At 53.5% G+C, this 24828-nt stretch overlaps 1 protein-coding gene across 6 annotated transcripts in view; it reads right to left on the bottom strand.

Moving 5' to 3' along the window:
* Adamts7 (ADAM metallopeptidase with thrombospondin type 1 motif 7) overlaps nt 1–24828 on the bottom strand; it is a 37094-nt gene continuing 12266 nt past the window's right edge. For 2 of the 6 annotated variants that reach the window (XM_085827886.1, XM_085827885.1), the window contains exons 5-24: nt 22383–22466; nt 21961–22085; nt 20628–20777; nt 19336–19482; nt 14284–14428; nt 13614–13706; nt 13104–13249; nt 11756–11925; nt 11394–11527; nt 10447–10567; nt 9084–9328; nt 8677–8812; nt 8213–8339; nt 7570–7783; nt 5895–7265; nt 4863–5015; nt 4316–4489; nt 4089–4235; nt 3016–3178; nt 1–386 (exon numbers count right to left, since the gene is read on the bottom strand). In XM_085827886.1, the coding sequence (XP_085684012.1) occupies nt 229–386; nt 3016–3178; nt 4089–4235; nt 4316–4489; nt 4863–5015; nt 5895–7265; nt 7570–7783; nt 8213–8339; nt 8677–8812; nt 9084–9328; nt 10447–10567; nt 11394–11527; nt 11756–11925; nt 13104–13249; nt 13614–13706; nt 14284–14428; nt 19336–19482; nt 20628–20777; nt 21961–22085; nt 22383–22466 (4203 nt within the window). In that variant the 3' untranslated portion in view covers nt 1–228. Of the gene's footprint in view, nt 387–3015; nt 3179–4088; nt 4236–4315; nt 4490–4862; nt 5016–5894; nt 7266–7569; nt 7784–8212; nt 8340–8676; nt 8813–9083; nt 9329–10446; nt 10568–11393; nt 11528–11755; nt 11926–13103; nt 13250–13613; nt 13707–14283; nt 14429–19335; nt 19483–20627; nt 20778–21960; nt 22086–22382; nt 22467–24828 lie in introns of those variants that run through there. The other 4 variants (XM_085827888.1, XM_085827889.1, XM_085827887.1 and 1 more) reach the window with 4 other exon arrangements.

Raw genomic sequence — 24828 nt, 5'->3', positions numbered from 1 at the left:
AAAGGGTAGATACTCATTTATGTAAAATAATAAGAAATGTGCAAACTGTTAGAATAAAAAAATACCTTTTCTGAAAGGAAAGGGGGTCCCCAGCCTGCCACCGTGCAGGGGTGGGGTTAGCACCATTAGGACACGAGGAGCGGGAGGGCTCCACCGCAGCCTGTGGTGGGGCACTGAGGTCTGTGTGTCAAGGGTCAGTCTGTGCATTCTGATGTGGCCTTCCTCGGTTTACCGTCTGGCCACCCGATGATGGCCTCGGGTAGGGACACCACGGCTGAGTGGGGGACATGAACGGCAGCACTGAGCGCGTATGGTGGGCAGCTGGCAGCGGCCCAGCAGGCGCAGCGTCTCACAGAAATTGAAGGACAGGCGATCCCGCTCACAACCTAGGATAGGAAGGGAAGAGAGGAGAGGAGGTGCAGTGGTCAGAATCAGTGGGCATAGCCTGTAGAACCACACTTTGTCACCCCATGATTCAACTGAAAAGCCCCTGTCCCTATTGCCTTAGGAAGAATAGCAGCCAACAAGAAACTGGGTTTCTGAAGGATAGACCCAGAATCAGAACCCCAGGTCCCCAGTTCTTGTCCCTGCCTCACCTGCCCTTGGATTGCTGACACTGTTGGGGGCTTTCTAGAAGAAAAGTTCTAAGACCCCATCCTTTACCACCTCAGAAGATACCCAAGAGCCTTCTGGTCAGCAATGTAAACCTCTCGGCCCCATCTTTATCCCTGCTCACCCCTGGTACTGGACAGGATCGGGCCCACCACTTGTCAGTGTGTCAGACACTGTTAATATGTATCCACTCTACACTCTGCCACCTCCATTGGTCCCACATGCCTTTGCTGTCATCACTGCCCGGCCTCCATATACACACACGCCCTCCCAGTCTCCTGTGGGCCATGTTCACCCTGAACCTTTGTATGGCAGGACAGCCTATTTCGTTGGGTGGTGAAGCCTAGAAAGTTGAATTTGGCCAAGGCCACAGAGATCATCAGTAGGAACCAAAGACTGGGTCAGGCCCCTGGTGGCAGGGCATAGGGAAGGGAGAGTCTTAAGCCCTAGTTGTCACAATCTGAGGCTTGGCTGGCTCCCCTGGGAAAACTATTTTGGAAAGTGGCTTGCTCCCAGACCCTTGGCCTTCCTCCCAGGGCTACTGCTTTGCTGTTGCTGCCGCTGAAGCCACAGCTGCCCAGACCCCTGCTGGCTTCTGCAAATTCCCTGGGGAGGAAGAACAGGAGGGCAGCTGTGGGCTCTGGTCTGGGACATCCCCGGGTGCAGCAGAGGGAACAGGCAGCAGACAAGCCCCTCCACCCTATCCTTTAGGAAGCAACTCCAAACTGTCACACTAGTTCCCCTGGGTGACCTTCACGAGACCTAAGCACTGAGTGAAGGTTTCCTCTTGATAACAGCCCCCACCTCCCTGGGGAAGGTCACATGACCCGGCATGTGAGCTGCCTTGCCACGGTGATCACACACCCTGGAGTTTCCAGGATTTCCAAATGTCCTGTTGAACAATCCCACAAACTATCAAAACATCCTGGAAGCTCCAGGAACTTGTGATCCAAGAGTCTTCCCTGATTGGCTCCCTTCACTTGAGGCAGGGGGAGGGGGGGGAGGGTGCTGGGAAGAGGGATAGGGGCACAGGGAGGCTCTTCACAAGGATGGTCATTGGATAGAAGCCTAGTCACTTCCAGGAGTCCCTGCTAAGTCCACCCTCCCCTTCCTCTTAGAGACCTTGCAAGCCCACAGCCTCCTGAACCAAGCTATTTCTGGTAGAGCCTCAGTTCTGCACCACCTGGGTCCATAGCTACCGTATTCTCTGCCAACCCTGAGCTTGGCATGAGACACAGATGAGCCATTGGCACTATCAGCTCAGCCCTGAAGGCAAGCACTGTGGTACAGCACCCAGCTTCGCTGTGCTGAGTGTCTTAGAAGTCTGTGGGATAGATGGAAGGAAACGATGAGAGAGAAGCAGGCAGGGATGGCTTAACAAACCCAGGCTGGCATCTCCCCGGCATGAGGCAATGGGATTCAAGGCAGAATGGCAGAGCAGAAGCTGCTCTGGTCCTAAGCCAGTACCACCAGGAACCAGCTTCTGGTAGTGAAGGCTGTGCAGAGCAGGGAGAAGCAGATCGGAGCTGACGCCCATCCATAGACTGTCCTGGGGACAGGGGCATAGAACCAGTAGGTAAATGCCAAGCAAGCTCTTAGGTTCCCTCAGGTGTTGGGGGTGGCCTCAGACTCCCCATGCCTTTGCAATGGAGGACAATAAATGGCTGCCAAAAATGGGAGGGAGGGGTAAAGTGGCCTAGCCTTCACGGGCAATCCCTTCACCCGCAGACCCCACTAATACAAGAATAAGGATTGACCAACCCTTTATGCATGAGGAATTGACAATCCAGATAGAGAAACAGAGCCCAAGACTACACAGCTGGTGAACAGGTACCCAGGTGTGACTCAAGGGCCACACAGTTTCCTGTGTTTGGCACTGCTGGGGACAGCTGGAGCTTCAGGAAGGAGGTGATTTCCAGAGCTACCTCTGGCTCAGACCTTTCCTCCATAATGGTCCAGCTGGCCAGGAAGCGCAGCAGCAGCAGCAGCAGCAACAACAACAACAGCACCTTGGGAGAGAGTCCTTCCTGTGGCCCACTGCCACCTCTGGACAGTTATCCTCCTAGGAATAGGCAGTGCCCACAGCCCAAGGACATCTTCCCTTCACTGTGGGGACTAAGACCCCAGGGCAGAAAAGCTTGCCACTGCTGGGGTCAGAAAGCTCCTTCCACTTCCCGAGGCTACCAAAGCTGCCTACAGGATGCTTGAGTCTTTGGGATTCCCCTTGGCTGAGTCCCAGTTTAGGACCTTGGCACCCTGTGGCCTCCCAGTTACGGTGACTATGGGGTTTGAGCCAACTGTAAACAGAGCAGCAGCTGTTCTAGAACCAACATCTAGACGATTCTCTAGTTCCTAGCCATCCTCCCCTTATCCCACCACCCTTAAGAGTAAGGAGACACTCACGTGGGGGTTCGACCAGTTCACAGTCCTCAGTGGCACATGGTCGTGAGCTCTCAGGCCACGCCTCATGGCTACACAGGTCACTGTCTTCCTCTGCCAAGCCTGTCTGAGTATTCACACATCTGACCAGACGCCTCTGAACACCACCCCCACAGGGGGCTGAGCACTGCACAGGAGAGAGGAGAGAACGTCTCCAGGACCAGCCATCACAGTCAGGGACTGCCCATCACTGGACAGTACCACCCTCTCCAGGAAGCCATCCCTGACTAGAGCCTAGTGCTGACCTCCCCACTGTCACTGGGGGGTATCTGTTCTTGCAATGAGGGCAAGATACAAATAAGAGGAGATGCAAAACGCACACAGGATGCCTGCACAGAGAAGGCAGACCCTGAGATGAGGCACCATGGTACCCATGAGACACAGAAGGTGTGGCTACAAGCAGAGAGAGAAAGAGTGTCTCCGGTGTGGTCCCCACCCTGAGTCAGCCTGTTCTCGGGTTTAATCTGTGCTGGCACAATACAGGCTCTGCACTTCAGATTTGTCCACTCCTCGCTCCATGCTGCCCCCAATTTAAAGATGAAGGGGGAAAAAACAGCTCAGCAAGGCAAAGCACCTGCCCAGAGTCATTCAGCAGCCAGTGGGTCAAGCACCCAATGAGCTTCTTGAACCAGTCAGCACCCAGTAGGCTCAGCAGCAAGCTGCCCTGCCCTGTCCTGTGGGGCCTCTCTCTACTCTCTTCTGCCAGAGTGGTCTTTGCTCCATTCCCTGAACACCGCGTTGTTCCTGCCTCAGGCTCAGCACTTGCTGTTCTCTTTATCCCTCACTTTAGCATCACTGACTCCTTTAGATGTCAACCCAAAGTCCTCTCCTCAGAGGACTTTCCCCGCATGGCCACTTTTCCTCTATCTGATATTCCCTGGCAAAGTACAAGGACTTGATCAGGGCACAACTGAATATTTAGTGGCCCCAGAGACCAGCACACAGCACACACAACAACTCATCCTTCTAAGCCCGAGGACCAGGGCCTATCTGCCAAGGGTTGCTCCCAATTCCTCCCCACAAGTAACCCTGCTCACCTGACCCCAGGGCCCTACCACCCACTGTGTGCAGGGGTGGGTGTTGCAGGGCCTGCTGTTGTTGGGTCTCAGCGACTCCTCACAGAGGCCTGGCTCTGGACATGTCACCAGACGCTGCTGTTCACCACCACCACAAGCCTCAGAACACTGGAAGAACAGAGAGGCATCAAGTATAGCCAGGGTCCAAGGGTGTTCTCAGTCCCCACTTCCCCAGGCCCAGACCTCACCTCTCTCCAGGAGGAGGTGTACCAGGGGAGGCAGGGCTGGGTCCCACAGAGCTGACGGTTGGGTGGCTTGGTAGGCCCGGGCTGGCAGTGAAAGGGCCGCAGTGGCCGGAGGTCCCGTGTATCCACACACTGTACATCCCTTGTAGAGGAACCTCCACCACAGTTTCGAGAGCACTGGAGTGCAAAGAATAGTCACATAGAGACATTCTATGCGCAGCATGAATGCAACATGATGTTTATCTTACAGCAAGCAGGGTTAAACCTTCTGGCCTAGACCAAAGAGTCCCAGTAGACTTCGGCACCAGGTGGCAAACCCAGGGGACAAGACAGATGGAATTACTAGGGTGAGCTGGTGAGAAGAGTCTAATGGTGGGTGGTGCGAACACAAAGGAAGTACAGCAACGCAAGCAGGGCCAGGCCATGCTGAATGAAGAACTCCAAGAGGGATAAGAACAGGACTGGATCAGAGTACAGACTGTGGCATGATATTCACCCTGCCCTGCTGGTCTTCAAACCACAGCCACAGGATCCAGGGCTCCCTGCTTACCTTACTCCAGTTGCCCGCGCGCCAGGCAGCACAGGGCCTCAGATGACAATGGCGGGCAGGCTGGGGACGGCTAGCGAGGGTGCAGTCCTCATCATTGCCAGAGCTGCAGCTCACTAGCCTCCAGATGGCGCCCAGGCCACAGGTGGTGGAACACTGTGAACCATAGATACTGTAAGCCCAGCAGCCCACCCACCCACCAGCACCTCAAACCCACCAGCATCTTTATGTGCAAGACAGACTCCTCCGCCCACCTCCCGAAAAGACTGTGAAAGAAAAAAGTCAAATGTCACCAGCGGTTAACTATCCCTGCTCCCAAGGGCCAGCTAGGCCCACCTACCTACCCTGCCATCCTGTGGCTTCTCACCAGGGAAGTCTGGACCCTAATCCATGCAGTGAAATGGGTAGGAATGTCATCCTGCCTCTCTCCCCACAGACTATGGACCTCTTACAATGACAATTTAGAAAAGGAGAACTGGTCATCTCTTTCCCATACAACTCAGACTATTATGAGATCCCTAACAAAAGAGGGGACTTTGAAGGGTGGCAATGGTTGAAACATTGGAGGAGTCGTGCTGTGCCTCAGCTATACCTGTCCAACCCTCCCAGGCAGCTCTGGGTCTGGGAGCCATGGAAAGAGGCCTTCCTTACCCATACAGCTAGCTAAGGTATGATTCCCATTTCTGGGGCATGCAGGCCAGTGTGAGCACTTGATTTGTAGCTGCTACTGACCTTTCTAAAGCCTCCCTTCCGTGTGGCCTAGGAATGGCCCTTTAAGTACTCAAGACTCAAGCAGATGAGGGAGGGCCCTTCTATTTCAAAGTTGGGAGACTGAGGCTCAAGGCTATTTGAGAGCTGAGATAATACTCTTCCTGCTTTGTGGAGCCTCAGCCCATCATGGCTGTCAGTGGGCTCATCCCGGGAACCATTACGCCACTCTCCAAGGATGAACAGGGCTGTGTCTTGCTCTGCTCAAAACTGAGTCGCAGGGTCCTGCTCAAACGTTCCCACCATCCCTGGCTCTACACAACTCACCTGGCTCCAGTTTCCTACTTGCCAGCTGGCATTCCTGGCAGGCAGTGAATCTGCGGGGGCACCATCCTCCTCTAGGCTGGGCTGCAATGGCTGGACCTCAGGATCCTTGCTACTGTTAGTTTGAGTCTCCCGAGCTGATGTAGGCAGCAACCCAGGGCTCTGGGTTCCCTCAAGGTTAGGGGTCTGTGGCTGGCCCGATGGTTCCGGGCTCCTCAGGTCAGTTGGTACTGTCAAAAGCAAGGTCCCAGGCACTGTCAGAGTTTTTAGGTGCTGTGAGCTCAGTTCTGGGCTTGAAAAGGTAGGAGTTCCTGGTTCAAGAGGGCTGTCCCTGCCCCAGATGCCTGGCACAGTGGCCATGGGAAGAAGTGGAGGAGAAGCCACCTCCACAGTGGATGGCTGCTCACCGTGTCCGGGCTTCTGGTCAGCCTCTAGCACAGGGTCCCAGGCCGCATTCCATCCTGTCGACACCTCTACCACATCAGGACTCGGAGAAGCTTGGGTAGGACTGATGGAGGGTGGAGAGGGCTGTGTGGGGATAGGGCTTTGGGGCAGGGCAGGGGATGTATGACCCAAGGGGTTACCATCTGTAGAAAGTTTGTTCCTATCAGACCATGGAGTGGATGGCGGGCTCTGCTCATCTTCTTCCACTAGCAACTCATCAGGGTTTCCAGGGACAACAGGTGTCATCATATCATCAACTGAAGCAGGGGGCCAGGGCAAGCTGGGGAATCCAAGTTCAGGGGCCCCCATGGGAGTATCTTCCTCAGTCAAGAAATTGGCCAAGGGGTTGATGGAGGTCTGCTCTAATACTGATGGGGAATAGCTAGCCTCACTGAGTAAGGGGCTAGGAGACCAAGATCCCTGAATGTCTTCTTCCTCAGCTCCAAGAGCCCCTGCAGTAGGTACTGGGCTGTCTGAGGGGGATTCAGTGGGTCTGATGTGAGGTGGTTCTGTCCAACCCCCAATATCAACCAGGTCTGGATGGGGTTCTTCAAAGGACCCATAGGACAGGTCTTCATGGAAGTTAATGAAATTGTAGTCATAATAGAAATCATCCACAAACACGGGCCCTGGCGGATCTAGTTCCTCCTCATCAATAGCGTTGCTGATGCTGACCGGCTTGGGTGAGGATGCTGGGGAAGGTCGTGGGGCCAGCTGGTTCGGGATGAAGTCAACCTCATTGAAGAGCTCGGGGCTGGAGGAGCCGCTTCCAGAGGCACCTGTGTCCACTATGTACATGGGATACTGGCAGGGTTGCAGAAAACAAAAGGTCTCAGTTATTGGTCGCTCAGCTTCATCACAGGGGACATCAGTGTTGTTGATGCAGAGGACACTTCGTTGCCGAATGCCAGCTCCACATGTCACAGAGCACTGCAAAGGAGGTCACAGCTCAGGCCAAGATGGGGCTTCTGGGAAAGCTGGGGCACGGTGGCAGAACCTGCCTGCTGCTGGTGTCTTAGTGACAGAAGTCTCAGACAGCCCTCTATGGCTATGCTCGCCTCAGGATGATAGTTTACAGTCATAGCATGCCAACGAATCCCTGACCCCCAAGGCTCTGAGAACAGTGTTGTCCCAGGAATACCCCCTAGGCTCCCTCCCACTTCAGGTACCAAGCAGTAAGGATTCCAGGCAATGGTAGTACCAGAGGCAGGTCCCCTTTCACTTCTACACTTACCTGAGACCAGTTCCCCACACCCCAAGTGGAAGGACAGATTACATGACGGTTGCATGGGGTTTCAGCCAGGGGACGAGGAAGATGTTCGCAGGCAGATAGCTCAAGAGCACGCTGCTCATCCAGCCCCATACTACGTATGCAGAACACAGCCCGGCGAGAGACGCCTTCAGGCCCGCAGGATTGGGAACACGGCTGCCACTCCCCTGCCCACCACCTGGTAAGGGGCACAAGCAGTGACAGGGTGACATGAGCACCCATCATGAGCAAGGTTCATGAGCAAAGATGCCCATGCCATACAAGGCTCCAGGCCAAAGGGGTGCAGACAAACCTGAATGGAGGAGAAGCCCCAGCAAGCCAAGTCCCAAGTTGGTGCCCTGCCCCTGAAACCCAGTGGCAGAGCCCTCTTCACTCCCACCAACAACCCTTATCCCCTGGGACCTGGACAAGGTATCCAGAGATCCAAAGACAAGTTATCAAGGGCATCTAGGCTGGTATGGGCTGCCCAGTGCACTCCAGAAACAAGCTAGGTCCATGGACTTGGGAAAAGAAGCCACCTTCTCTTCTCCTGAGCTACCACAGGGTCTGCAGAGGCAGGAGCAGGATGCCTAGGAATCGGAGGTCTGGTTGGGGACAGTAAGCTCACCTGGGGGGACAGGGCTCCTCACTGCATTTCCTCTGGCGTTCATCGGGCCGATTTAGAGTGTTACAGTATTCCTCGGCAACCACCCCGGCCTGCCTCTCCATGCAGTATAAACTCTGCCTCTGCATGCCTGGAAGCCATGGGGAATTCAGCCTGGGCCCAGCACCAGGATGCCCCAAGAGACATACACACAACCTCTCTGCAGAGACCTCACAAAACAGGGTTCCACTGTCTCTGTCAGGGTGAAGGCAGGCCTCCATGGCCTCCTCTGTCCTCCCAGCCTTCCCTCCATGACACCCTATACTGTAGGTGGCCCACCCTGCTGCTTCTTAGTGGTGTCTTAGGCCTTTTGACTCTGTAAAATGGAAATGAATAACAAGACCCGCTTCAAAGCCCCGCGGTAGCCATCACATGTGATATGACATGAGCAAGCTCAGCAAAGGGGTTCCGCAAGTGTGGCGTCTCACCTGTGCCACAAGTGACCGTGCACTTGCTCCAGGGCCCATAATGCCAGGAGAACTCAGGTGGCCGGACTTGATCGTGGCTGTCCCTCTGGATGGTGTACTGGTAGTGTACCCCAGGGTTCTTCTCCTGGAACAGCAGCTGGGACAGGCAAATGGGGGCCAGTGAGCACAGGGGCTCTTCTCTATCTGCTCAGAACCTGCCCCTAGGGTCATCTCCAGCCATCTCTGTGAACTAAGCTGTACTGGAGACCTACTCTAGAGAGGAGAAAACTGAGACTTGGACTCAGAGACCCCAGCAGCTGAGCATAGCTCAGAATCAGATCCTACAGAGCCCTAAGGTTTTCCCCTTGATATCCTACCTTGGGGCCACCCCATTTATTCCTCCCATCCTGGCCCCTAGAGGCAGGCACCTGGATCCAGACAGGCTCACTGGTGGGGCCTGGGGATGTGAGATTCTCCCAGTTGCCCTTTCGTGCATAGGTGAAGGTAGTGCCTGCCACTCGGTAGTCTCCATTCCACTGGATGGTCCAGCCTCCATTGAGAAAGTACTTATCTGGGTCCTCACTCCGCAGGGCCAGGAAGTTAGCAGCCTCAGCCACCTCCTCAATAAGAATCTCTCTGGCTCCGGCTGGGATCAGCCCTACATCCACATACCCTGTAGGCAGGGGTGGTACAGTTTGGTCCCCAGGGTTAATCAGTCAGTTGCCCCCCCCCCCACCTTCTTGCTTGCACTTGCTTCTGCTGCTGAAGCCAACAACTCCACACCATCAGTTCATTATTCTGAGTCCCCTCCCCCAAAAAAATATAGGTATTGTATCCACTCTGGGTCACCAAGGCTTCAGAAAGGGCCCACAGATCCTTCCCCTATGGCTCATAGCTCACCATCACTGTCTGGGAAACTGGGAAAATGAACTGATCATTATCAGTTGAGCCTGATCCATCATCTCTCCTGTCCTGGAAAGCCACTGGGGCCTTTCCTTGCAATGGGTAGCCTGACTTCTCTTTTTCCATTAAGCAACCCTGCTCTTGGGTGTGCCCCGCACTACTCCATGACATAAGACACTGTTGTTAGACCCACTTTTCAGATGAGAAAATGAAGCACTGAGGTAGGTTAGTTGTTCTGCATAGGGTTCCTATGGGGATACAAGTCAGCTCTAGAAAGAAATACAAGCTGTGGAGCCCAGCAGTATAGCCTCACAGCCTACCTGCCTTACACGGGCAGGCTGTACCACAAGCTTGCCTCTAGCTGGGAATCTCCTCACCCAATCTCTGGAGTCATTCATCATTAGGCTCATTCTCCACGTCCTATGAGAAGCCTTCCCTGACTTCCCTGTCTTTCCTGACTTCCAGGGTCAGACCTTCTAGCTTGGTGTTTCCTTCTCTCCCTGAAATACACAGCCTACTGCCTTTGTCACAGTGAAGATTCTGTCACCTGTAAGCTCTTCACCTAGGTGTCCCCCAAGAGTTAAATCACACAGTTGGCACTTAAGCAATATGTGTAACTCAGACCTCAAGGCTGGGACATGGTACTGAAACTTCAGAAGACAACAGCCTTCAGAAAGGTCTACCCACCACTCACAGTCACTCAGAAGAACCCCTAAGAGGACAGGTCTCATTTGTGACAAGGACTTACTGACTGCTGTAAGGATTAGGACCCTGGTCAAACAAGGAGTGCTCTGGTGCTATGTCTAGTCTAGACGAGGACCTGAGGACCACGGGGGCAGGCAACAGGATTACAAGCATACATTCACAGCCCAGCAGCCCCAACCATACCCTGGCCTTCAGTCTCCTTGAAGGTCCTGCTCACAGTCTGGCAAGTAGAGCCATCCCCCCGGCACACGCCACAGCGGTCCTCCTCAGCACCAGAGTCAATCACAAAGTCGCAGCCCACGTTCTGTAATAGAGAGGAGGCCCTTTGTGCTGGCTGCCAATCCCCTGAGTATGTCTCAGGGCTCAGGAGAGAGACCATAGGAGGAGGTCAAAAGCCTTTGCTTGGGTCCAGTCCTATCACAGTCATCCTGCCTGATGACTGAGCTCTTTTTCCCCTGAGCCTCAGTTTCTCTAGATGAGAAGGGGGGAGGGGGACATCATTTCATGCCTTAAGAGTGTTAAGAACATCCCAGGAGACAGGAGGCAGGACGTGCCTCTCACATAAGACTACAGATAAATGTGGACTCTGGCACACTGTGGAATTTTTCTATAAATAGGACTCACTATCAAAGACACTGGGTTAGCCCCTCTTTCTTCAGCCTCCTTTAAACCCAAGCTTTAAAGGCAAGAAGCAAGGTAAGGAAGGTAGCCGGGGCCCTGGGCACATAAGAGCAGGAAGCACTAGAAATCAGAAGAACTATTACGAAGCACGGTGCTATCTGCAGGCTCAGAGCCCAGCATACCACCAGGACCAGACTGCCAACCCCTTCCAGTGAGAGAGGAGGCAGTTGCCTGCATCCACCTAGGCTTTCATGGCTGGAGCTGTACAGGTAGGCACGCTGGGATAAGCAGTAGGAAGCTGGTGGAGACAAAGTGGGTAAGGTGATAGTGACTGACTAGTTGGTGTTAACTGTGGGCTCTCCATTGCCAGAGACAGTGGGGCACAGAGGCTGTGTCTTAAAAGTCAGACGGCAGGGGCTCGGATGCAGCCTGGAGAAAGCCAGGAAGCCCTGGCAGTGGGCCCAGGGCCTGCCAGCAGGACTAGGAGAACCTCTTCCTCTCCCGCATACCTTACAGATGCCGTTGAGGCAGATGTCACGGCTGACGCGGCCTTGGTAGCAAGGGGTGCCATCCACCACAGCATCCCTCAGCTTCTCTGTATTGGAGGAGTTGGAGGGCCGGCAGTGCAGCTCACAGGGGTTGTCTGATGGGGCAAGGGGAGGACTCATGGAGTGACACCAAGAGCAGGCATTACAGAGGCCACCAGGAAGACCCCTGCGCCCTCCATGACACACACGCAGACTGGGGAGCTGGAGATGAGCAGCTGTCCCAGACAACAGCAGGGACACCAAGGCCTGAGGGTCCGATGTCACTGCGGTCCATACATCCCTCACCTCTGGGCCTCAACATCCGTGTGGGTAGCATAACTCACCATCATTGGGCACAGGCACCCATTTATGGAGCTTGCCCTTGTACAGCATGCCATCAAAGTGGCTACACTGGGTGTGACGGAAAGAGGGACGGTCCGGCGGGCAGGCTGGCAGGTGGCAGATCTGGAACCGCTTCCGCTCCCCAACACAGTACTTGCCTCTGTTCTTAGGCCTGTAAGGAAAGCCATGGGGCTATGAGCATGCTATTAACTCCCATGCCAATCAACATCTACATCTTCTGCACCAGAGTCCCCCTCCCCGCCCCATCCTCCCCATCATGCTGCTTTGCCCTTGGAGGCTGCCATATACACTCTCCCTGTCTCCAAGGTTCTAAGGACGAGTGGCAGCAAGAAGACCCTTAGGCTCAGCCCAGAGCTGCTGTGTGACCATGAGCAAATGCACTGCCATGTTCCGGACCTCAGTCTCCTCTCTAAAATGGAGTTGGAATGACTCTAAGAGGGCTACTAAGAGGCTAGAAAATGTAGTGGGCTGATGGGCTAGCCTTGGGTTGTTAGAGCTGTTCCTGGGGCAGCATGCCTGGGCCAGGTCAAAGGAAGCCTCCAGGCCCCAGAAACTACCTTGGCTTGGCATCTAACCTGTACCCCATCCAAGCCAAGCCAGCCCTACATTGGCTGAGCTGGAGGCAGGGACATGCAGGGGATAGGGACCATGGGCCTGGTGAAGTACCATCCCTCATATGGAACTGGCTGTGAATTCCACCTCCCTGGCAGCCAAGCAAAGAAGTTTGCCCAGTGGGGCCAGGCCAGTTTGCCCCTTGTTTCATTAAGTCTCCTAAAGCCCCCTTTAGATGAGAAGGCTCACCCGAAGCTACAGCCACCCGGCCAGTACTGTCCCGTTCTCTCAGCTGCAGCCAATCTTAGATACAATCTCAGCTTGTGCTGGGCGTTTCCAGCACCACAAGGAAGGTTCCGTGCCTTACCCATATTGCCTGACTTTACCCAATGACAACTTGACTAGGAAGGCTCTGCTAGCACCCACTAGCACCAAACTGAGGCCCAGAGGAGCCATGAAGAAGGAAGGCACTTGTGTGGGGACAGAGGACCTAGACCCTAAGCCTTCCTGGTTCTAAGCATTCACCTCTGCATCCTCCTCCCTGTAGTCACTGCCTTTGCAGCAAGGTCTCTGTGCAGCTCCCCAGGCTCTTGGAGAGCACTCCCCTCTTGGCTATCGTGTCAGCTCTGAGGAACACTTCCAGAACACTCACTCCCTGGGAGTGGCCCGTGATGGCTTAGACACTGGACTTGACCATTCTAAGGACACTTCTGAGAGATGGAGGCTCTCAGCTGGCTCCATTCGGATCCTCTCTCCCAGCCTGGGCCCCACACTCACACAGGCTGCGTGCACTGTCGTTCAGAACTCCGTACACCCACGCCACAGCTCCTCGAGCAGACAGACCAGGCACTCCAACCGGACCAGCCACCGTCCACCGCCTCGGGCTGGAAGCCCTCAGGGACGCATTCTCCTTTGAGACACCACTACTGAGACATAGTGGGGGCAGACCCCCGACACCTGTCAATCATCCTCACCCCATTGAGATCAAAGTGGGCAAGACAGTGTCAAAAGACAGAGGAGGATGGAAGGTGTAAGAGAGACTTTATGGCCACCCACAACGCAGACGCCATGGTGAAGCTGGGTGACGAATAAAATAAAACCCATGTTGACTGGGCCAGGGTGAGAACTGGAATGGCAATTAGGGCCAGTGAAGGCTGATTGTCAATTAAGAACAGCTCGAAATTGTAAGCTAAAATTGACCCCGGGGGAAGTCTAGCTAGGCACGGGCAGAGGAAAGACAGCCTCCCAGACCCCCATACTCAGCCAGGCTTGAGGTTTCCCACGCACCTTGTTCTTCCCACAGCTCGTGCCATCCACAGCCGCATCCAGCTTGGAGTGACAGGTGGTCCCCACAGAGCACCATAGTGTGTGGCAGACATCCTGCAAAGAGGCACATGTATTACCCTCAGACACGTTCCCCAGGGATAGCACCCGCTCTGTCTCTACTGTCCCCCAAGAACACCCCGGACACATTTCCACAGGGACAGCCCATCCTGTGCGTGTGCAAACGTGAGACTCCTCTGGCCCCTCTCCCTCAGTCACATGATATCATGGGGCCTTTGAAAGGGGCTGCCCTCCAGGCTGGGTTGGTGCAGACAGCTGTCTCCAGCTGGCCACCTCTTCCAGCCCCAGGCTATACCTCCTGAAACATTCAAGATAGAAGGTCAAGTCATATTTTTACAAGAACCCCTCTGGGACCCTAAAGGGCTGATTTTTCCCCCTTCTTCTAAGCCAAGTCCAGAGAGCTGAGGGACTTGTTCAAAGTCACCTAAGGGTTGACATAGAATCCAGACCTGAGCCTGTGCCCATCCAAAGCCAGGCCTTGGCCACAAGTCACATTAGGTATTACCACACCCCTTGAGGGCACCACCCCCCCAAGCCAGGCAGAGTTTCTCTGAGCCTGGCATTGTCAGACTGGTGAGGGCCACCCACCTATGCCTCTCATGCCCACACTCACATCCATGTCCTCACAGTAGGCAGAGTGAGACCCATACTGAAGGCGGCACTGGTGGTTCACATCGTACAGGACACCGGGCAGCACCGAGGGGAGTGCAATGACATCCTTGGATGGACGGTCATCTAAGCACAGGCCCCACCCACGGCTGGAAAAAAAAAAGGAAGGGAGAATAACTTGAGGTCCCTAGGGCAAGAGTGCAGCCCGAGACCCATGGGAGAAGCTGGGTAGAAGAGCCAAGCAGGTAGGACTTGTGGACCTGGTGAGAAAATAACAGTCTTCCACCTAGCCAGCAGGTCATGTGACCCCAGCCTTCCAAGGTGGCCCTGAAGACCTCTCTCATCTGGCCTGAGCTCCATTCAGCTGACGAATACCCCGCCCCCTCAGGCAGGCCTTGGCACGTGCCCCACCACAGAGACTCTGGCACCTATCTTCCAAAGGCCTGGTCCACCCAATCCTCAAGTGGTTATGCTCTTAGCTCCTGCAGCTCCTGCTGGGACCCTTGGGCCAGGCTCTGGAAACTGTCACACCACAGCTGCCACAACAAGAAACCTCTGAGGAAAAGCTACCCAGCCACCTCATATCCTGACCTGAGGGACCAGCCCTCTGCTTCTTACTGCCCATTTCTTCTGCCTTCCCCTAGTCAGCATTCCAGGACAGTGACAAGAGAATGGGCCAGCATGAGCAGGGCCAGCCCATGACCGTCACACACTCCTTCCGATATAGTGCCACCAGCAGGCAAGGAGCAAGGGGGCAACAGGGCTCTTGGGAATGGCCTCCCAAGTCCCACCCAACCACCTCTGCCCTGACAGTGAGGTTGCCTGGAAACGGGAGAGTAGGAGCATGCTGCCAGCCTCCTGGGGCTCGTTTTTGGTCCTTCTGGAATGGGAGGAGGGTCCAGGGCCCAGAGCCTAAAGAGAATTGAGTCAGATGGCACCTAGGTCAACCAAGCAGAAAGGACTTGGTTGGAAGCAGTGGGGCTAAAATCTGTGGGACACAGTGAAAGATAAGGACAACCCCAAGCCAGGGAGACTTGGGGACAAGATCCATCCTGGTTGGAGTAGGCAGAAGGAAATGTCTCAGGAAGAAATACAGAAGTAGAATCTGTCAGAGGGAGGGAGAGGGAACGCTAGTCCCTTGTGACACTGTGCCAACTTCCTGCGGGGAAAGGTCCCGATGGGCTTGATGCTGGACAGCTAGAGAGATCATAGCCTACCTTTCTAATTGGCCGAGGGTGTTATGTGACCTCTGTTTTTACCCCGAAGCCTCTCTGAATCATCATATCCTCGCGTCTAAGGGGCTGGGCTGGTCCCAAGCTATAAAAATACCCACAGCGATCTCGGCTTGGGGGAAGGTTACAGGAGCAGCTGGCACCTGGCCTTTCTGTCCTATGGCCTTGAGCTACCACCCTCTCTGGACCTTCACATCCTCATGTGTAAGAGACTGACCCCAAGCTACAGAAGTACCCACAGCAGAGTCTGCTTGGGAAAAGTCAGAGGGGGCGGCCGTTCCTTCCTCTGGCTGGCTCACTGCCAGGCTCCTCCCACAGCCGGACACACCCATCAGCTGTCCCTTCAGGACTCTTCCTTGTGCTAATTATGGCAGGGCTGAGCCACCCCACATAGGTTCGGAATAGACGAGTGGTGAGAAGCCTTACTGTCACCTGGATATGGCAAAGAGCTGTCTACTGCCTGTGTGCCTCTTTCACTCCCTCATCAGCTGTCTTAGACTAGCAGACTCCATTTCACCCATTGCCACACCCTGATCCTTCACCCTGTCAGGTTCCCTAGGTCCTGCCTTCACTCAGTTTCCCCTATGCCCAGCTTCCTCTCCCACCTAGCTTCAGTGTCAGCTCTAAAAGCCCTCAGAGTGTGTCCCTGACTCTAAGAGAGCCTCTGTCCCTCTATACCTACCTATAGCACACACACACACACACACACACACACACACACACACCCCAAACTGATGCTATGCACTTGTCCCCTTGAGTTATTGTGCTCTCCTCTTCGCATGGTGAGAGCCTGCAGATTCTATATGTGACCCGGCAAGGGCAAGCCATGTCTCAGTCTACTGGCTCGAGAAGCAGATATTTGCTGGGAACGGAGGGGTGTGTTCACATAGGGATGGTGGGTGGTCTGTACATTGTGCTGAGAGTTTCCCAAGCTGTGGAAACACTGCTGTACCTCCCATTCAGCTCCCACTCCTTCAGATCCCCACCCTATTGGGCAGAAACTATCTCCTGTCCCGCTCCAGCAAGGAGCTCATGGATGAAAGATAGGACAGCCACTCTGCCTGTTGTGGAGGGTCCCTCTGACTTCCCCTCCTCCTGGACTTTGCTCTCCTTGCCTGTCACTCACAGATAGAGCATAGAAGTGTGCCCTGACCTGGTATTCGAGTCTCTCTCTCTCTCTCTCTCTCTCTCTCTCTCTCTCTCTCTCTCTCTCTCTCTCTCTCGCACCTTCAGGTGGTGGGTCCCATTTCCGTCTGCAATGCAGGCCTCATGCCCTCTCCTCCTACCCTTGGCCCAGGCCCCTGGCCAAGGCTCTCATACATTCCAGCAGCTAAAAGAACACAGAGACGGGCCTGTTCAGCTGTCTGTCCCAGAGCCAGGGTGCTGGGTGGCACGCTGGGTGGGGCAGCTGGGAACAAGCCCTGCGGGTGTTTCAGGGTCTCCACTCTTCTGATTTCCCAAGCAATCTCATTCCCTGCCCCTCTCTGGGGGAGACTCACCTCCTCCCCAACCCCGGGCTACTTCTCTGGTTCAAGTTCATGAGGTCAGCCATTTGGTAACTGCAGAAATGGTAACAGCAACCATGGCCATGTACTGACTGCCCAGTGTGTGGTAGGCACTGTGCTAAGCGTGCCTCGTGCTTTCTCGGTTAATCCTCCCTGCAAACACTGAGATGGTCCATCATGATCAAGCCATTTTTGGAGGCTTAAGGGCTAATGTAACTCATCTGCCAACACGAGGCGACTGGGCCAGTGTCCAAGTTTTAGTTACCAAACTGAACTCTTCAGTCTCCAGTTGTCACCCCTCACACAAACCACTCTTCCAGGGGAGACTGGTGCCCATGCTCTCACTAGCCCGGAGGCCCTAGGCACACATCAGGCTACCACCGTGCGGAGTGGGCTTGCAGAGAACCACAGCACACTGAGCAGGCCTATCTCTGCTAAAGCTTTTCTACCCTGACATTTGAGGAATAAACAAAACAACTCCGCCCGGGGAAGAGGGGAAGAGGGAAGTGATGACAGCAGATGAGAGATGTCGACGGAATTCTGGAAGCTGAAAAGCAGATGGCCAATCGGTAGCTGACTTGGGAAAGTGACAGAAGCTGAGAGCTAAAGCCTGTGAGGAGAAATGATGGAGAAGCAGAAGACCGGAAGACCCGGGATCTCAGAGCACCTTAGCTATCTGGGGCCAGCAGAGCTAATCTGAAGGTTTCTACTCCAAAGACCCAGGTGGATCTAGCCTAGGAATCCCAGTCACAGGCAAAGGCCCACAGTGGAGGATCCTACAGAGAAAGGGATACTAAGTGTCCCTTTGCACAGTGAAGGCTGGGTCACCAGCAAGCCCTGCCCTATCAGATATGACTGACAACAGCAGACAGATGTGACACTCTCCCAGGAGAATAGCGTCTTCTCTGGGTATCCTGAGTCACTCAGAAACATGAAGTCAGTTTCTAGCATTTAAGGATGCTCTCACTTCCCCCCAAAGAACAGACGCACCCCAGTGAGCTCTTCATCGGTGACTTGGAAAGGCATAGCCAAAGCTATAGATCTCCCAATAGGAAGCTGTTTCTCCCCCTCTACATTCTGTATGGGAAAAGCTGACTTTGGCATCTCAGATAAAACTGGTACCAGGGAATGGACATGGAGCAAAGTTTCCACGCTCGAGGCCCAGGATTTGAACAACAGTATCACACACCTGGTCTGTGCTAAGTCAAAGTGAATGGTAGATTGTGTGCTAACAAGTTGGTTAGGTGTCCCCTGAGGTGGCTCAGCAGGTTAAGTGGCTTTCTATTTGACTGCACACAGTTATCCTCTGACTTCTATACATGCATCGTGGCATGCAGGAGCGCTCTCTCTCTCTCTCTCTCTCTCTCTCTCTCTCTCTCTCTCTCTCTCTCTCTCTCTCCCCTCCCCCTCCCCTTCCCCCTCCCTCTCCCCCTCCCCCTCTCTCATGCACATGCACTCGCATGCGCACACTGATAAATTCTAAAAGGAGAGAACATGAAGTGTCTTAACTTTAAAAAACAAGAGGAGGAAGAGAAGTTGTGGGGGGTGGGATTTAAGACCAGGGAGATGGCTCAGCAGGTAAAGGCCCTTGCATGACAACCTGAATTAGATCCCCAGAACACACCTGATGTATCTAGAAAACCAATGCCCATAAGCTGTCCTCTGACCTCCTCCACACATGGACCACAATAATTAAATAAGTGTGAGGGAAAAAAAAGGATTTAGATTTAAACTTTTTTCTTACTTAGAACATTCAGTGGGAATACAAACTAGCTCAACAAGGAAGGGTGGAGAGATGGCTCAGCAGTTAAAAAGCGCTGACTAGTCTTCCAGAAGACCCAGGTTCAATTCCCAGCACCCACATGGCAGTTCACAACTGTCTACAACTCCAGTTCCAGGAGCTTTGAGGCCCTCCCACAGACATACATGCAGGCAAAACACCAATGCATGTTAGAATAAAGTTTTAAAAATGGCTCAACGAAGTAAGAAAGGAAGGAAAAGAAATCCTTCTACTTTTGCTGCTGTCTTTGCTTGCTCTCCCTGGGCCGGGAAGCTGGTCACCAATTCTCCAGTATCTCCCTGCATCTTCCAGACTCCATACGCTCCTAGCTCTCCCTGTTTCCAGTGGTCTCACCTTCCTCCCCAAGCTGGGGGCCCCTGGGCTCCTGCCTATCCTCCACATAGGTGCACTGTCCAACAGGACCCTTGAGGCACCACATCTATCAGGTGCCGCCCCCCACATCACACTCCCTGGTACTGCATCCCTCCACGGGACAATGACAGCAGACACAGGGCCTGGCCACCAGGCCCAGGACTTACTCAAGGAACCTGGTGATGTACTCGCAGCTGCAGCGGGACCAGGTGAGAGGAATGCCTCTGTCATACAGGAGCTGTGGAGACATGATGAAAGGCCGTTTCCCAATGGATTCACAGTCATTGCCGGTGCCGTCATGCTGAATGCCAAAACTGCGTGAGAGCACAGGCCCCAGGGGCGAGTGAGCAGTAGGAGGCCCCCAGGCCTCCTTCCCATGGAGGCCTGCAAGGGGTACAGTCCCAATTCCCAATTCTCTGTCACCCAATAGCTGCATGACCTTGAGAAAGCCACACAGTGTCTCTGAGCCTCCATTTCCCTAATACAGAATATGGGGGTGACAGCAGTATTCCCTGGGTTTCCTATCTACATGGACCAGGCTGAGCCTGAAATGAGCCTGTTTTGAGACCCTCACAGCCACATTCTTATGCCCAGAGCTAGCCAAGAATGGCAATCCAGGAGACACATATGGAAGTCTATTGCGACCCTACAACCTCACTGGCCCCAAGGTGACCTCAGGCTGTGAACTTGAGTTAAGAAGCCCCCAGAAAGTCTCAAGAGGTCATCCTTGGGAACGGCTCAAAAAAAAAAAAAAACAAAAAAACATCCCTGGGCACCAGCTATGAACCAGGACCCATGCTACTACTAACTCACTCAGTCCTCATCACCTCAGAGAGCCTCAGAGAGGCTGTAGAGCCTGCCACAGTAACACAGCCAGGAGGACTGGAGTCACCAACACAGGCATGGCTGTCACCCAGTCCAAACCCTCTGGCCCACAGAGCTCTCTGGGAGCCTTGCCAATGAAGCTTCAGTACAATCCTATTCACCCGCTCGCCAACCCCGACACAGGTGGTAAAGGGCACAGGGGACAGGCAGAGGTGGCACCACTATATCTAGCCTCCTCCGTCTATGTGGAGCCCACAGAGGCCCAGAAAGGACATAGCACTTGCCAGGGTCACAGAGCAGGCAGGAATGGAAGCAAGTGACAGGAGTAAAAGGGGCCAGCACCGAGGGCAAGAAAGGTGGCCAAGGCTCCACACACTGAGTGGCCATCCGCACTCCTCCCACATGACATGCTACAGATGGGTCTCGGTGATGCCCCAGCAGCCCTCTCTCCCACTCATAGGGGAACAGTCTTGTTGAGGAGCTGAGACAATGCTGGGGCATTTTGTGGTTGGAACTGTCATCTCAAACTGTTTTACTCCCTCAGGTTTCGTGATCCAGGAGCCCTGCTGGCTGGTGCCCAAGAGTGAAAAGGTAAAGTCAGGTTCCTAACCGGAGGTGAGGGAAGATGAGTTACCTGTGTCCTAGCTCGTGGGCCACAGTGAAGGCCAGTGGCATGCCAGTATCCTCACTGACGCTACAGCTGAGCTGAGGGTGGCACAAGCCAGACACATGAGACAGGCCCAGGGTTTCACAGGGCTGGTTCATGGATGCACACAAATCCTTCCTGCAAAGAAAGAAGTGGTCACAGGCTGACTTAGCCCAATGCCAAGAGGGCAGGGAGAAGGCCAGGCCACCCCAGACCGGGCAGCTCGGGTGTCATTTCTCCTCACTCTGACATCAGACCCACATATGGCCATTTGAAAAGTAGGTGCCTTTGTTCACATACAACCTTCACAACACTCACTGGGACCTGAGAAGGGAATACGTGCCTAGAACAATCTTTTGTACCCTTCTAGCTGCCCCAGCCCAGTTGAGGGAAGATAATTTCAGGTGGAACTCAAACACACGGACTCTGAGCCAGAGATAGCTCAACGGTGAAGGCACTGTGGCCAGCCTGATGTCCTAAGTTAGGTCCCTGGAAACTACATGATCGGAGGCAAGAAACGATGCCTGCAAGTTATCCTCTGACCCCCATACATGTGTTGTGGCATGCATGTGTGCATACACACAAACACACACAGTACATAAAGAAGACATTTAAAAGTTGAGGGAAAAATAAAATAAATCCCCAGAAGGTAGGAGAGAGGGAGAAAACTGTCATTGAGAACAAATGACATAAGAGTGATTGGGAGGCCAGTGCTCTGGAATGGAATCTTGGCAACCAATCTACACAACTGAATAGCACAACACTCTACACATACCATAAATACCACACATATGCCACACACATCACATATACATATACAGTCCACAAACATACAGTACATATACCACACACCATTCATCCCTCACACACACACCACACACACTCACACTACACATACACACACCATACACACACATGCATGCACACATACACAAATACTCATACACCACAAACATACACACTCACAATATACACACACACATACACTCACACTACACACACATGCATCATACACACTCACGTTACACATATATACACCATACACACACATACATGCACACATACACACACAAACACACACCACATACTACATACACACACATGCACACACACATACACTCACCGACATGCAGAACCAGTGAGTCCTGAACACACCTTTGGGTTACACCTCTGTCCACTTCCTGCTTGAGTTATGCAAACATCACTGGACAAGGCATGACCATGGAGAGCCTGGGTGGCTGCAAGGTGGTTCTGCATTGCTTATGACAATAGCATGAGAACCCGCTATTCTAAGGCGCTCCCACCCTTCCTGGTGAGATACCTGGTGAGCAGGATGGCAGTGTCATGGTGCTGTGGGTGGTCATCCCCCTTTATGTTAATGTTCTTCTGCCACCTACAGAAGTTTTTCAGAGTCTCTTCGGCATGGTGTGTGATCTTTAAGTCCTTCTGCAGGGGCGGGGGGGGGGGGAGAACAGTGGCTCAGGACTCATACTGAGCTCTGGGGATTAAGCCCAGTCTACTCCCACATCATGATAAGAGTCAGAGATTCAAGGGACAGACTGACCAGGCCTCCCAGCCTCCACCCCTCTGGTTGTAACTGGACAAAGATTGTCTCAAGGACAAGAAGTATCAGAGGACACTGTCAAGTCCCAGGAGGCCTCTACTTGTCCTTCCTAGGGCACTCCAGGCACAGAGCAGGAGAGCTTCCTGTTGGGGAAAGCTTGGGACTATGTGACCTCTCACCTCCTCGTCTTCCAGTATGATAAGGCGCACAATGCTGATGTGAATGGGGTTCCCAATGCTTGGATCGTGAAAGAGTCCAGCCACCTATCCAAGAGGGACGGGGAGAGGAATCAGGTTACAACTAGGATATAGGAAATGGAACCCAGTACCCACTCCAGCCACCCGGGACCATGCACATCTGATCACACACATGTGATCACACAGGGGAGGGCATACCAGCTGCACACATTACTGCAGACATACATGCACTAGTGCCTGCACATCTCCATACCTACACTCACACTGCCCCAACCCGGCAGTGACAGATCACATACAAAATCCTTCCAGGTTGCTTCCTAGGGCTCTGGCCTATTCTGGGCAATAGCTTGAGATCTACTCGCAAATACTGACCCCATCCAACCCCTCCACAAAGCCAACAGCAGACCAGATCTCTGAATGACAGCCGCTTAGCATGAGGCTCTGACTCTTCTCTTTCTCTCCTGGGGAAGCCAAGACCAGCCTTCCCAAGGAGTAGACATGAATGTATCCTGAGAGTCAAGATTGGGACAGATGTAGATTTAGAGAGAGAGAGAGAGAGAGAGAGAGAGAGAGAGAGAGAGAGAGAGAGAGAGAGAGAGAGAGAGAGAGAGAGAGAGAGAGAGGAGGAGGGATGAGGGGGAAGAGGGAGAGCTTGGGTAGGGATGCGTGCATGTGTGTGGACGTCAGAGGGTCAACCTTGGATACCATGCCTTAGAAACTATCTTGTTTGTTTAATTTGATCTATTATTAGCACGCCTATATGCAATATGCAAATGTGGACATTCACTTGACGAGTACATATGAGGAGGTCAGAGGCCAACCTTCTAGGGTTCATCCATTCTCTCCGACATCAACCTCAGATGCCCAGGCACTCCAGGCAACTGCCTTTACCTGCTAAGCTCTCTCTCTAGCTCCCATCTTGTTTGACCTGAAGCTTGCTGATCAGTCTATGCTGGCTAGCTGGTGGGGTCTAGGGATCTACCTGTTTCTGCCTCCCCAGAACTGCAATTATAAGCATCTGTAATCTGTTATCTGGTTTTTTGATGTTTTAGAAATTAAACTCCTGATAAGAGCTATCCCTTAGACCCTAGATGTTCTTTGGCCTTTGGACAGGTGAGGCAAGGTTCTTGGCCCCGGGGGTTCTGTTCTTCCCAGTGAAAGGAGGAATGTCGAGGGCAGATATCCCCTCGAGGTCAGATGTGGAGATAAAGTAATGCCAGGGGCTACCAGCACCCCACATTCAGGCTGGATGACAGCCCCCTAATCACCTACAGGGAATTCAAAAACCAGTCCACCTCTACCCAATAGAAACTGCTGATCCCTGCAAAATGCCTGATTGGGAGCCTGTTAAGTCTAGGTATTAGGTCTCACTGTGCACAAGTCTTGACACACACTAGGTTCTGTCCCCTGGGACTCAGAAGAAGTGAGGCGAATCCTGCTAACTATAGGAGATCCTAGCCAAGCTGTGACCTCTTTCAGTCTGAGCCCCTAAGTGGTGACACTGGGAAGAACCTGGAGGTGAGAACCCTGCCCTACCCTTCCTCACTCAAGCAAAGCGACTTGAGTGAGACCCCTGAACAGAAGGCTTCAGAGGCCATTTGGTCCCTAAAGAGCAAGGAACCAATGATGGATGATGTCCAATCAGAGGACTGCCTCAGAACTGCACTTCCTCATGAGGACTTGGGCAGAGGGACTGTGAGGTTAGCTGATAAACAGCAGCCATGGCTTCAGCTCCTTTTTAGAGCCCTGGATTCACAGCCATACATCCTAGCTGACCACAGAGACACTTCTCTTAAGGTGACAGCAAGTGAGCCCTAGCCTTGGGCCAGACAGCAGTACAGAGATCTTTTCTCCTGGGAGGCTTGCAAGGATCAGCCTGGTGGCCTGCAGGTTCCTCCCTGCCCCTCAAGGAGGGGTCTGGGAAGAAGGCCTTGACAACACAGTCAGCATGGAGGTGGGGCAGGGATGGATCAGCCACAGTCCCCACTGGGTGGACCTTTGGAAACCCAGACTGCCTTGCCTGGCTCTGCCTTGCCTCTTTGACTTGTGTAGTAGCCCAAATGAAAAAAAGCCCCCATGGTCCATAGAGAGTGACACTATTAGAAGGTGTAGCCTTGGTGCAGGAAGTGGTCACTGGGGACAGGCTTTGAAGTCTCAGATACTCAAGCCACACCTAGTGGCTCAGTCTCTTCCTGCTGCCTTCTGATCCAGATGCAGAAATCTCAGCACCACGTCTGCCTGCATGCCACCATGCTTCCCACCATGACAATAATGGACTGAACCCCTGAACTGTAAGCCAGTCTCAATGAAATGTTTTCCTTTATAAGAGTGTGCCATGATCGTGGTGTCTTTTCACAACAGCAAAACCCTAACTAAAGCCGAGAATGGTGGCACATGCCTTTAATCCCAGCACTTGGGAGGCAGAGGC

This window comes from Mus caroli, unplaced genomic scaffold, assembly GCF_978045245.1.
Source record: "Mus caroli unplaced genomic scaffold, Mus_caroli_1 scaffold_11, whole genome shotgun sequence".
Taxonomy (NCBI): domain Eukaryota; kingdom Metazoa; phylum Chordata; class Mammalia; order Rodentia; family Muridae; genus Mus; species Mus caroli.
The sequence above is the reverse complement of the archived record's forward strand: the minus strand, read 5'-3'. Positions and strand labels throughout refer to the sequence as shown.